Here is a 13,444-nt window from a genome sequence, read left to right as displayed (position 1 = left end):
AAATGCGGCTGCCGTGGCCGGGATTCGATCCCGTGACCTCTTGCTTAGCAGTTCAATATCACAGCCGCTAAACAACCACGGTGGGTGGGAAGTTTTGAACCATTGGGTCATTCTCCTTGCACGTGTAACTTTGTGAGCGTTTTGATAACGCCCCGACCCGCCGTGGTTGCTCAATGGCTACGGTGTTAGGCTGCTGAGCACGAGGTCGCGGGATCGAATCCCAGTCACAGCAGCCACATTTCGATGGGGGCGAAATGCTAAAACACCCATGTGCTTACATTTAGGTGCACGTTAAAGAACCCCAAGTGGCCGAAATTTCCGGAATCCTCCATTATGGCGTGCCTCATAATCAGAAAGTGGTTTTGGCACGTAAAGACCCCTATAATTTAAAATCACGCCCATACACAGCGAAACAGAAACAGAAGGCACAAAGACTTAGTAATTGGGATTTACCCAATAATTAACCAGCACAATTAAAATGTTATTCTGTGTGTTATCTCTAATACGCCCCCACATTCTCTCTCACTTTAGCATAGTTATATAGCCAGCGCAACTAAAAACATACGGACACAAAAAATTCAGCGCTTCTTTGGGTGTGTCCATGTTTTTTTTAATAGCGTACATATAACTACGTCATGAATTGCTAACTAGCTTATCAGCTCGTTATATAAGGTCTAAATATATATTCCTTGAATGATCTAGTTCTTCCAGCTGGGACACCATCAAAACAAGCATATACACTTCTGGAGTGGTCCTAGCTAGCCACACTAGTTCGTTCGCTGTAAAAACTCGCAGCGCAGTGTTGGAAAGAATGTGAACGCTTAGCAAGATATTCATCCTCTACGTAGAAGTTGCCAGTATACCGTTACAAATGAAGATTACTTTGATTAATTCTTTTTCAATGGGATTTTCCCAATATTATCAGCATTGGCGCAAAATGAGAATTGTATTGCATAAAACACTGGAGCCCGCTCGTGCGTACAATACTGCAACAAGATTTTAGTCAATTGAAAGAAATGAACAAGTGAAAAGTTAGGATGAACCTAAAATATCGTCATACGTGGGCAACAGAGGCCTGACAATGATAAAGTTGGGCGCGGGGAGGCGGAACTCTGCATCCCCCCTCCCGACTCCTTGAAAACTACGGAGGGCGCTCGAAGCCTGTCTTAGTTGGTGCCTATATGCATGTGATGGTATGCGAGGCATACATTGACTGCTCGAAAAAAAAGGTATAAATTTCCGTGAAGTAAGGAAAACGTACCTTTAATAACCAAATGTCACATCTTTCCTTAACCTGGCAACGAACCATCATTTCTTCTCAAGCGCCTTATTCTTTCAATATATCTTGGTCAACCACTCGCCGTGCCTTTGGAAGTTACAACTAAAAGCAGCTACACGCATTTTCGGCGGATATTAGATCAGCATTACTAGTTCTCTGGAGAACATCGCGGACACGATTGCAAACGGTGGTAGAACATGAACTATCTAGATTACCGTGATTCACGATAATTATCGAAGATTATCGTGACCCGAAACGCGCTCGTCGTGGAGATTCCTGAAATTACCTGCGTTAATACCAGTCAACCATAGCCTCTGATTTTTTCAGGGATCGACACTGCCCTGCCAACCTCTATGTCTTACTTCGTACATTCCTCTCTGACAGCTCCATAGTCTATCCCTCCCAGGCGCGACAAGTAGAATCTAACACCACCTTGTGAAGTCCGCAGGGGTTCCCTTTGTCTCCGCTTCTTTGGCGCTGACACCTCGTGTCTCCTATAGATCTATCTCTACGAAACACTCGGTTTTGTTTAAACAGCTTGATATCACCTAAATCGGTATTTACACGAAAAAGTGTCAATGGTAAAATAAACAGTGTCAGTAATGTCAGATATGCATAGTTCACCAGCAAAATTATAGAGAAATGCTTTGAAAAGCGTCTAACTAAGTATCTAACAAAATTTGACATTATTTGCACCACGCAGTTTGGCTTTCGTGCAGGTTACTCTACTAATCTTGCGCTTCTTTCATTCACTGATCGAATTAAGCACCACATTGACGAAGGTAAATATGCTGGAGCAGTGTTTATTGACCTCACCAAAGCGTTTGATTCAATTCTTCATAATATTTTAATTACTAAATTAATCGCAATCGGTGCAGTAGGACCGGCGCTCGCTTTTGTTCACGATTATTTAACTAACAGACAGCAGGCTGTTAGCATTTGTAATCACCTTTCTAACTTCAACTTAATTGATAGGGGAGTTCCTCAGGGGTCTATATTAGGCCCATTACTCTTCACTATCTACATTAAAGACCTAACTGCCCATCTTTCGCATTGTGAACCTTATCTCTATGCGGACGACACTACGATTCTAACTGCTGGTACCTGTATTAATAGCCTAACTTCTAAGCTCAATACTGATTCGGAAAGCATTATTCGCTGGTGTCGTCGTAACTCTTTAGAAATTAACCCTGGTAAAACAGTCTTCATGCTGTTTCACCCCACTCAAAAGAAGGTAATAAATATTCCAACCATAGCTATCGAAAGTTATCCCATCCAACCTTCTAGTCATTGTCGTTTTTTGGGAGTTGTCCTTGATTCCAACTTAAAGTACATTACCCATATTTCACATCTAAAGCAAAAAATTGGATATGGTATCCGGATTCTTATAAAAGCACGTCCATACTTTAGTCTACCTTGCTTTCTCTTTATCATGCATTCATTCACAGTCACTTCACCTAATGCATTACGACTTGGGGCAACACATATAGCTCTCATCTTGTTCCTTTACAATACGTCCAGAACCAGGCCATCCGCATTATTACTTTCCAGTCACCCCGATGTAGTGCATCTGCTCTTTTGCAAGAACATCGCATTCTCACAATTCATAAACTATTTCAATTAAACATGGCAATCCATGTCTATAATTCCCTTCACTCAAACATTCCCCAAATAATCTTTAACACTGAACAACTTGCTAATCATAATAAAACTCGATTTGCATTAGCTAACAACTTCATATTATCTAAAATCAGAACTAATTTTGGTAAATTCACTTCAGCGTTCACAGCGATGTCTTACTGGAACTGTATTCCAACGGACATAAAGCTGTCTCCTAGTATAGGCAGCTTTAAAAAGCATTTATTCTCATATTTACTCAACTTGTGAATGCTGTGATGTAATTTAACATGTTGTGTTTGCTTTATTATGTGTAAACCGTTATATCTCTTTAACATTTCACTATATCTCAGTCCACTTGTTTCCTTGTGTCAGTTTATGTTAGAACAGTGCCTCTTGGCTAATTTTACTTCCCCTGATTGGTTTTGTTTTTAATTCAGTACAAGATGTAATTATGTACAGCGTTATGCCATGTTCTTAGTTTACTTGTTATCTTGCATTAATACATGTTAACAATTCTACCTCTTTGCTGTATTTGCATAAACCTGAATTGTGTTGTTACCTTTTATTTGTTCAAACCGCAATTCTGTGTACTATTATATAATGTTTCAGTTCTTTTGCTGTCCTGTGTAATTATTTGAACACAACTTTACAACGTTGCTGCATTTGCTCTAACCTAATTTGTTTTGATATTTCTAATTAGAACAGGAGGTCCCCCTACAGCCTTGAGCTTTGGGACTTCCTTCTGTATATCTTGTTACTGTGCTTTTATTTTCACGAATGAATACAAAAAATGTTCTTCTTCTTCCACACACCCATGGTTTCCGAGGTATTTTGTCTGTGCTCGGCCTGACTAAGGGGCAAGAAATCGTAGCATCTTCCATCAGCTTTTGGAAGATAAGTCCTCGTAATGTACGTCCGGTGAGTCCTGCATGCCCGTCGAGCACGCCCTGGAAGTGTTAGCTGTTGATTGAAAAGTTAGAAATGTTGCCATCTTTGATCTATTTGGAGAAGTGAAGTGGTAATCGTTCGCGTGACATATTTTATTATGATATTTCTACATAAAGAAGGCAAACATAACGACGCTATTGCCGGTCAATAATAATGCTTTTATTTCTCGTTTAGTGCGTGCATACGGTGTTTGCTGTGCAGGCAAGCGCGCTTCCGTTATATAGCCAAGGGCAGCACCCATTGAAAGAAGATAGGTCGGTATGGGCAGCGAGTGGCGCTGCAACAATATTTTATGGGGCGGGGGGATGAAGGAAATGAGCGAGAGAAGGGGGGCTCATGCAAGCCTCATACTAAACAGAGATTCTACGGGGGGCAAGCCCTCCCAGACTTGGACTCCGCGCGGGATAACAACGTGCGTTATCTTCAGGCATCGGCGCACCATGAGCCAGAAGTCTGCCGGCAAGTTCACGAGGTGGACTTCTCTGGAGTCGGTGTCAAGGCGCTCCACTTTCTCCTTGATCACGCCGGTGAGCCTCATGTAGTCGCGAAGGCTGCAGTCCCGCACCCTCTCCATGGCTCGCTGGGCCATCTCCTGGGCCTCGGCGTCGGTGACCGATGCTCCTTCCCGCACCAGTTCCAGCAACCGAGGATGCTCGTGCAGGCGTTCGATGAGTCTGGCACCCTTGCGGATGTCCTCGCCCAACACGAACCTGGCCGCCACACTTATTCGAGCGGCGTTCTTGAGCATGAGCCGCTGCAGCTCCTGCGAGTGTTCAAAATTTTGTAGAGAACAGCAATGAACGTGGGCACGAATAGCTCGCGTCGACATCGCACTTCGCTGCGAAGGCTCCCTCAACATTAATGGAGGCCGATCTCTAAGGCTCCGCAGTGGCATGTGCAGTAAAACACCGTTGACACTTTGGAAGCCATATTCGGCCCAACATAGGGCCGTATTAAGAGGAATGTTATTACGCTAGAACTATTCTTAAGAGCATCGGCCAGTCTAAGCCTAAGCAAAGCGGTTGGCCCATGCCATACTGTACTTACTAACGAAAAGCTTTGTGCATTCCGCTGCTAGCTGGTAAAACACGCCAACCATGGCGTCAGTGGTCAAGGTTATCGAGATAGAAGAACTATGCTCTGGAACGAGTTGGTTTGACATAAGTATTTCCTAGACCAACGAGGGAAAACGACAGACTCACTATTTCACTCTTTCGTTCTTCAGAATATGTAACGCCTAATCCCAAGCCAACCAAAAGAGCACAGCTGGAATGTGCCATGTGAACACAATCTAAAAACATTTTATACAGGCAGGCCTCACTGCGGCCCTAATAATTTATTATACAGGAGCTTTTCTGCACTGAGTTCTAGTTTCGTTTCTGCGGTGTTGTGACTTCATGACGCAGAAGGCGGTAAGCTTAGAGCAGGAGATTGCGACGTTTCGACACTCGCTCCGGCTCGCTCGGTTGTCCGCTATGCTGCTGCTCATTGGGAGAGCCGATGTAGCAGCATAGCGGACGACCGAGCATCCGTCAAAGCGTCACAGTGGCTTTCTTCCGCGTACTGTATGATGACGTCACAGCACACTATCCTTCTGGGAATAGAAACAGAATTGGCAGTAGAAAAGAAACTCTTCTTAAATTATTCACTCGGAAACAAGGCTTTTCACTTTTCTCACTGGAATTTTCAGAACATTCATGTAATCGGGAAAAAAAGGAGTAGTTTAGGATGTCATGTCAGTTGCCCGTTAAGCAGGTAAGTTGTCCTCAAGTAATTGTTCGTTAGATATAACACAGCCGATACCGCTTAACGCGATGCCAGACATAACGGTGTTGCTGAGTTGGAAAGTTGTACTTCCGCAATAGCTCGAACATAAGGGCTTCAACGAACGAAGCATTTGTAAGACTAGAAAGAAGGCAAAGTAATGAATACAGACTACAGAGAGTTCGCTCACTAGTTCCTCCCGACGGAATGCATTGCGGCAGAGTTTCCCACCAAACTCGCAGGAGGAAGCTTCTGCTTTTCAGCTACCATGGAATCATAGGTACGTGCGGATTAGTGTAATGTCAATCTTCATGGCTTCAGGCGTTTTTCCGATCTAATTATTATGTTTCATTTTGCTAAATTTCAAAGCAATTACTTTTTCTAAGCAAAGCAAGGTAATGTCTCTGCACCCACGCAAATCACTGCAAATTGTCGCACTTCCCTATTGCAAAAGCCATATAGGCCATCACTCCGATATGTAACAATCCGATATGACGAATATTGGATCCTACATTAAAACCAGTTTTTCCTAAGCGAGCCTAATTGGCTGGAGCATCTACGCAAATTGACCTCGAGGTGGACCATGTACATTCTTACGTTCTCACCCATCATGGTCACAGAGCCCCCTTCGGAAATTATTCTTTAGAAACTGCTCTTTGTTGAGCCTCACATCCTACCGCCACTCGCACCAGCACTGCGGTTTCGACTGGAAATTCCGTTATAGAATCATTTGCATTTATCTCTCTGGTTTATTGTTTCTACCCGCCAGATAAATGCAGATTGACTGGAATCATGTTCCTCCCGTGCATGAGCCGTCGCACCTGAAACATGGCGGTAGAATCGCAAGCATGTCTCTAGTTTTCGTACATTTGCTGCACCAAAAAACAAAAACAAAAATAAATCGTAGAACGATGGACCTTACCCTCATCCAGTCCACGTAGAGGTTCATGTTCGGCGAATCTCTGTAAAGTCGGATGCACGTGTCGATGTCCCTCCAAGTTGGAGGCAGGCTGATCCCGATGAGATTTCGATGCTTACGAGCGCAGTACCAGAGAGCCTCAAGGTGTGTCGATTGTACCTGGACGGGGCCAACAAAACTTACTCTAGCGATGCTGGCGTTCCTCGCCAGCGCCGAGACCACCCGGTCGTACATGACAACGCAGTGACCGCAGAAATCCACTATCCCTGCGTGATCACAAGGGAAAATTTCCGCGTGGGTCAGCGTGGACGACTTGGCTAACCAATCCAACAAGTTGTCGAACGCAGCGAGACTCATCAAACCGCAGCAGACGTTGAACGACGTTGTGGTGCCGCGGCGGGAGAGCACCTCGCAGCATGCCTTTAAAGGTTCCAGGTCGTGTTGGGCGCTGAATTCGATGCGGAGGTTGTCGAAGTTCACGGTGGAAGGTTTTGTGGATGCCAATATCTTGGGCGCGTTCCGATAGGTCACAGAAAGGTTCATGAGGCGAACGCGGTCGCCGAGGCTGAGCTCCTGGATAGTTTTGGAGAGGACCATCAGATCGGCGCTGCCTTCGGTATTCGTGATCAGCGGCACTTCTTGGAGTACCACCTTCTTCAATGCCTTGTTGTTAGCGACAGCTTGTAATAAAGCTCGACACTCCACTTTGTCCATGTCTGGCAAACTGAGGCGCAGCTCGAGCAAACTGTAGGTCGTCCGCAGAGCTTTGAGCCACGCTCTCATCCAATGCGCCACGTTATATCGTGGATCTCGGTCACCATTCAGGAACTGGCCGCGGCAGGATTGTCCTTGCCGAGGTAGCTGGAGGAGTCGTATGGTTGGGCAGTGAAGAACCACTTCGGCTAAGAGAGCGGTCACTTCGGGGCTGAAAAAGACGCGTCAAAAGAGAGGCTTTAGAAGCTTGTACAAACGCAAATCAAGCAGATTGTTGGCTTATGAAGAAGCGAACATGAATTATATTATTTACAGATTAGCCGAGATGTAGACGTGGGCAGGACAGAGTTGCTTGATAGACAAGCGCATGATGACTAGAAGCTATTCCCGCAACTACAGCAGATGGCACTTCCAACATAAGCGTCATAAGAAGCGTATTGGGCTGTGAGTAAAGTGGCGATGATGTACACGGGTGACAAAGGCGGACTTGATTTCGCAACTATTTGGCGATGAAGGGCGTATGTACTAGGCGCACCATTTTCATGCACGCTTAAGAATCGCAAGGGGCGCGCTGAAGAGATTGAAAGTGCGACATGGGCGAAATCGAAGTCGCAACACAATATTATAACAGCAAAAGCTACACCACTGAACACGCTAACTCGGGCAAACAAGCTAAGATGAGGGCCGCGAATGGGGGAGAGGGGTGGGGGGCTGTCACTCGTTCGCTCGCTCCTTCTGTCAGGCTATTTGCTTACATTGACAAACATCGTCGATGGTATCTGCACACTATCATTCATTCCTCCCGTGCAGTGCCCAGCACGTGACCTGAAAGTCTCCGCTTTGCTTTGCGGAGGTTCACAATGTGTAGTGCACGAAATGCGACTCCCACGGGACATACTATACTAAGCCCTATGACTCCTCGTTATAATTCTGTAACTTGTACCAAGCCACTGATAATAAAAAGATAATTGCATTGCATTGTAACACGAAAAAAAATACCACTTGTCTGCATGTATTTGATTCTTAGAAAGAACGTCACAATTCCGCCCGAAAGGCGAAGCACCGTTAGCGATAGAAAACTAGTAGATAGCTATAGACCGTTTTTTCGTAGGCGCCGCCATATTGTGAACGCAGTGGCGCTGCCTATGAGCAGCGCCATACTGGCTTGGGTGAAAGCGGTCTTTTGCATGGGAGGTATACGTTCGGCGGTAGGTTCTGGCGTTTGTTTTCGCGGTCGTGCGGTCTGTTTAGTATGACGTGCGTCTTCTACGTGGTAAACGGTTCTCTGAGACGTGCTGAAGTGGCTTAAGGCGTCATGGGCGGAATTTGTGCTGGCGTTGACGTGGACGAAACACGCAGCGCGATGTGTGCGCGCATTTTTGAGCCTACAATCAGCGTCGGAGATCAATTGTGTATTTCTGAATGTTCTAATCACTAATGTCATCTTATTGCAGTATTATCCTCCATTTCTAAGCTTCGGTTTAGGAGCTATGAAACATACGCGACGATCGTAACAGCGTGGGTACCGTTCTGCTACGATAGGAGCTGTGAAGTTGTACTTTGACAAGCGTTCGAACTGTTCGCTGCAGATTACAATGCGTGACTACTTGGTTCGATGGATGAAGTTTCCGCCCCTGAATAAAATAGTTTTGGCAAGTAATAGCAGCATACCTTACAGTCTGAATTAAGCTTGTCCAGCAAAGGGACTGTTTACTAACTGCGCGAGCGTCCTAAGCAGTGGTATATGTTGGATTACAGTTATCTTTGTTCTATATTCTGCATGGTCCAAGCATACGACATCAGTGGTTATATATTTATAAACGTTGTGCGGCGTGACTATGCGAGGTCATATTGCGGCGTTAGCTCGTCTTCTCTTGCTTTTTGGACAAAGAGGATGATAACCGAATTTTTTCTTCGGATGTGTTCGTTCCGTTCTCTACGACTCACTCACACGTATTACGGAAATTTTGTCCTCAAAAATAGGCATCGCCTCATTTTTATGCGATCCCTCTCATATATCATGGCTGTATACAGGCCAAAAAGGCAATGCCGAAGCGCACAGCTTACATTTGTATCGTGCTGGTTCACCAACCGCAGTGATCGCTGTGTTGAGCAGCGCGATCGACCTCATGCAGGAAGGCTAGCGTAGACACAGTAATTTCAAGCCTACTAGACTTGAAATGCGCGAGAACGATGCCGGTGTATCACAAATATTTGATAGCGCCTGCCGCTTAGGTGTTTCGTGGTTGCCTTAGGTTGGCCGTGCACGAGCATGCGCTCTTACGCTTTATGTTTTACTCCCTACACCAAGCGATCAGATAGTGAGCAGATTTACCATTTCATGCTGCTAATAGAGAGACACCGGCTTTCTTTGTTGAATTAAAACCGATATAAGCAAAATAGTTCACAACACACACACACACACCGCGACCGATAATGTGCGTACACCGCGGCTGATAAAGCGCGTCACATTATTGCGCCCCCAAGATATATTACCACCTTTTGTAGTTACCGATGCTCCGAAAAGCTTCCCTAACGACCTTATATGAACGGACATCGCGTAAATTTCACAAAGTACCACTAAAACATCTCGAAATCATTCCGCAGCACGCGACAGCAATACTTTCAAGCATCGCCGCGCCGGATTGCCCAGGTCAGAGAGGAGGAGAGTATCTCCGTGCGCCCTATCCTCCTCGGCCGATGAAAAGATCTTACGAAGAAAGGTCTTACGATTGAGCGGCCATATAAAGTCGTAAAAGTTCGCTTATGAACTAAATTAACAGTGATAGAATATCTAAGCGTGACTCAACAAGGAAGTAGAAAGAAGCAGACAACCTGAGACATCGCTGTCCTTGTGTGTCTGATTCTTTCTACGTCCTCGTTTAGTCGCGCTCACACATTCCATCATTGGTTCAAACCAATAGGGAGCCAGCGCCCATGTGCGACGTATCACGCTGGGACATGAAGACCAAGGGTAGCCCTAACCACTGATTTTATACGTGCTACTTGCTATTTTATGTGTTTTATCTCTTCACAGATAAGCCCTTCGAATATAAGATGTGGAACACGTCTTTCCGGGCTTGTATCCCGCAGGAACGCCGCTGACAGTTCAAAGCACCGATGGTTCATTTGTTTACATCGGCAGGTACAGCGACCGCTCGTTGTTCTCTTGAGATACAATGCTAGCTGTTCACTTGTGATATCAGGTAATGTCAGAACATGTCAAAACACGAGATTTCGTGCATTTAAGCACTGCTGCATCACTCAGTGTCGCGCTGATATGAGCGACCACACACCTTCGAAAACAGCGAGCGGGAGACCATGGAACGGGAGCGCTGTTATGCTGCCTACTTATCACTCTTCGTATTGTCTTAATGTACACAAGCAATGTGTTCCGTAAAGTAGACATAAATTAGGATGTTGAGCGTACGGTCATTCATTTAGAGAGCGCGTAGTTTTCTCGAGGAAACGCCGCGATGCCAGTATTGACACCGCTGACAGCTGAACGAGGTGGGTCCTTACGCTGCATGCTGTATCGAAGGGGCCTCTACTTGCTGAATATTTGGGATACGTGACAAACAGTGGAGTTCGGATGCTAAATAATGAGCCAGCATAACAAGTAACACGATAAAATACGTCCATGTACGTAGTCTCGTTTAATTAAGGGAAGAGCCGGCGAGAGCGACTGGCTGCCATTCGAGAACAGCAACGCACGCTGTGTCGTCACTTCTAGTTGTTTGAGTGTGCACAGTACGAAACGTGGAAGGGTTTATCTCAAATCCGTATCGTCAAAACTGAACTACAGAAGCAGTTGTTTTTCGTCCTAATTGCTTAATTAGCTTCAGATAAGGTTGGCCATCAGCAGACGCACGAACTCGGGTCGGCGACGTATGGGCTTAACCGCAGCAGAACCCGATCGGCGTCGGGTCAATCTGTGTGTGCGGACGGCGAGGGCTGAAGTTCGTGCTGCCGACAACGCAACACCACGTGCCTCTTTTCTCTTGCCCACCCACGCAGAACCTAACTTTTCGCGACAGCAACTTCTCAAGCCAAACATTAGCTCACTATCACTATAGCTCACTCCTCGACCCTGTCGTCTGTCATCCATTCGCAGCATGCCCTGCGTATACCACGTTTTACGTCATAACACAATGTGGCCAGTAGCGGAGGAGCAGGCAAGGTAGGTGGTACGAGGAAATGAACGAAATTAATTTGTAAACGAATATGCGCAACTGTCGAGTCAAATTGTTTCAGTATTTTACGGGAAATGCAGAAGAACGCACTCAGCAAATTTCATTCAGATCCGTCGACGTCGAAAAATTACCGGAGTTGCCCTTTAAGCGTAAAGTAAGTAAAGTCGAACGGTTACTTACAAGATTTCATATCCGATGGATAAGTCCAGATTCAGTTCTTCCAAGGTGATCATTTCACAGAACGCTGGGATGAGTGTCTTCCAGAGAACGAGGTCATCGCAAACCGGGCCGTCGCTTAGCGTGAGCTTCTTCAGGGTGGCGGCACTAGTGGTAAGGTAACGGGCAAACACTTCCCCGGGCGTGCCGTTGAAGCCGGCTCTGTACACGCAGCCTCCGACAGCTAGATCAGCGACGGTGCGGTTCTCTATGAGCGCCTTGACCAACTGCACCGCGTTATATGTGCTCATTTCCAGAGCCCTCACATCAAGCGTGGTGAGGTTTCTGAGAGCGCGTCCCAGAAGATGGCCGTGGCCAAATTTAATCGTCGAGTAGCGCGTATCGCTCTCGGTTTTGAAGACGAGCTCTTCGAGTGATGGCAGAGCGTGGACGAATCCGAAAACAGCATGGTGAGTGCGGTGGCGAGACTCGTCATCCACTAAGCAGACAGTCAAGCTTTTCAAGGCGGCACTCTTGCTGAGTGCGTATAGCGCCTGACTGGTGCAGCCAGCCGTGGAGTATATTTCCAAAGCAGTGAAACAACGCGAGTGACAAGTGAGCAGATCACTGGCGAGAATGAGCGCCGCGCTTCTCACCCAGTCGTCTGGTGAATCCCAGAGTTGGTACTTGCAGGCGGAAATCGGAGTCACTGCCAGGCGGGCCCCACCGACCTGTCGGACGTCCTCGCACAGTTCTAGTCCCGCGCCAAGGAGCACTTCGTTAATGGCTTCTCGGTGCTGAAGCAATTGGCATCTCTCGTCGGGGGTCTTGGTGCACGGGACACACAGGCTGCGGGGTTCCATTTTGTGCTTCGTTGTAGCGCGTGACTATTTTATTTTTCACGTGGAACTTGTAGGTGGCAGCTCAACATGATGGCCGTGCTTCCACACCGAGGAGGTGCTTGAACTCTTGAATGGGTGTCATCTGCGCCGGAGAGAGAAAAAGAAATTAATGGGCAAATTAAGAGATGGTTGTAGAAAGGGGCATGCTTTCAACTGCGATAGACTTAAACGAGTCTTCAACGAGTGCGCGGTTAGGATACGCTGCTGTGAACATCTCTGCAAATTTTGCCATCCTACGTGGAGCTCGCAAACGGACCGCGAATTTCTTTTTTACTTAAGATGATTTTCGAATTTCCAGAACAACTGTACGAAAAAGGCGCGTGACAGGGGCGTCTCGGGAACCTAAATATTTGATTGCCTTGACTTGGTGAGAAATCGCCAGCGTAGCACTTTAATAAGGAGTCGGTGCAGATTGCTGCTACCTTGTGTTTGCGATAGACTAATGTAAACTTCGGGTGGGAAAACAAACATCCAATATTTTTCCGACTGTTTCCGCACAACGCCACATCCTACACATTGGTGAAGTTTATAGCACAAAAAGAGTCTAGGACACATAATCCCGTGGTACACGCTGGCGCTGAATTGCAGCAGTGTTTATTTCGAGGCAAATGACCATAGATATATAGGTAACAGTATTCTGTAGAAATCATCAGAAGAGATCATTGTTTCTGCGTTATAAATGCATCGCAAATCAGCAATTTACTTAGCCACCTAAACTCCATAGCAGTAAACAGGCACGTACACAGGATGTTTTTTGGGGGAGGGGGGTAACCCAAGGTCAGTTTTTTATGCAAATGAGGGGGGTATCTTTCCTAGTACAAATGTGAACAACGCCCACCATTCGCCATAAAGACGCGTGAACCCGCAAAATGGAAATGAAATAAGGGGTACCTCACTGGTACGCCTGTGAAGAACACCTCTCCTTTACTTGGCAAGGAAGGAACCGCGT

General features: G+C 46.2%; 1 protein-coding gene across 1 annotated transcript; it reads right to left on the bottom strand.

Moving 5' to 3' along the window:
* Positions 1 to 4,000: 4,000 nt before the first annotated feature.
* Positions 4,001 to 12,959, bottom strand: LOC126525688 (uncharacterized). The gene is made up of 3 exons (XM_055067639.1): positions 11,618 to 12,959; positions 6,534 to 7,455; positions 4,001 to 4,610 (listed from the first exon to the last, which is right to left on the bottom strand). Exons 1-3 carry the CDS (start codon positions 12,454 to 12,456, stop codon positions 4,182 to 4,184), a joined length of 2,190 nt encoding a protein of 729 aa, XP_054923614.1. The 5' UTR covers positions 12,457 to 12,959; the 3' UTR covers positions 4,001 to 4,181.
* Between the last annotated feature and the right edge of the window lie 485 nt (positions 12,960 to 13,444).

Source organism: Dermacentor andersoni, chromosome 8 (genome assembly GCF_023375885.2).
Source record: "Dermacentor andersoni chromosome 8, qqDerAnde1_hic_scaffold, whole genome shotgun sequence".
In the NCBI taxonomy this organism is placed as follows: domain Eukaryota; kingdom Metazoa; phylum Arthropoda; class Arachnida; order Ixodida; family Ixodidae; genus Dermacentor; species Dermacentor andersoni.
Note: the sequence above shows the minus strand (reverse complement) of the source record. Positions and strands in the feature narration are given on the sequence as shown.

Excerpts from the sequence above, each read along its gene's own strand:
- LOC126525688 (XM_055067639.1), bottom strand. The coding sequence starts at position 12,456 with ATGGAACCCCGCAGCCTGTGTGTCCCGTGCACCAAGACCCCCGACGAG. Across the intron at positions 7,456-11,617 it reads TCCATCGGATATGAAATCTT|CCCCGAAGTGACCGCTCTCT; the intron begins GTAAGTAACCGT and ends CGTCTTTTTCAG. Across the intron at positions 4,611-6,533 it reads TCTACGTGGACTGGATGAGG|GAGCTGCAGCGGCTCATGCT; the intron begins GTAAGGTCCATC and ends GAACACTCGCAG.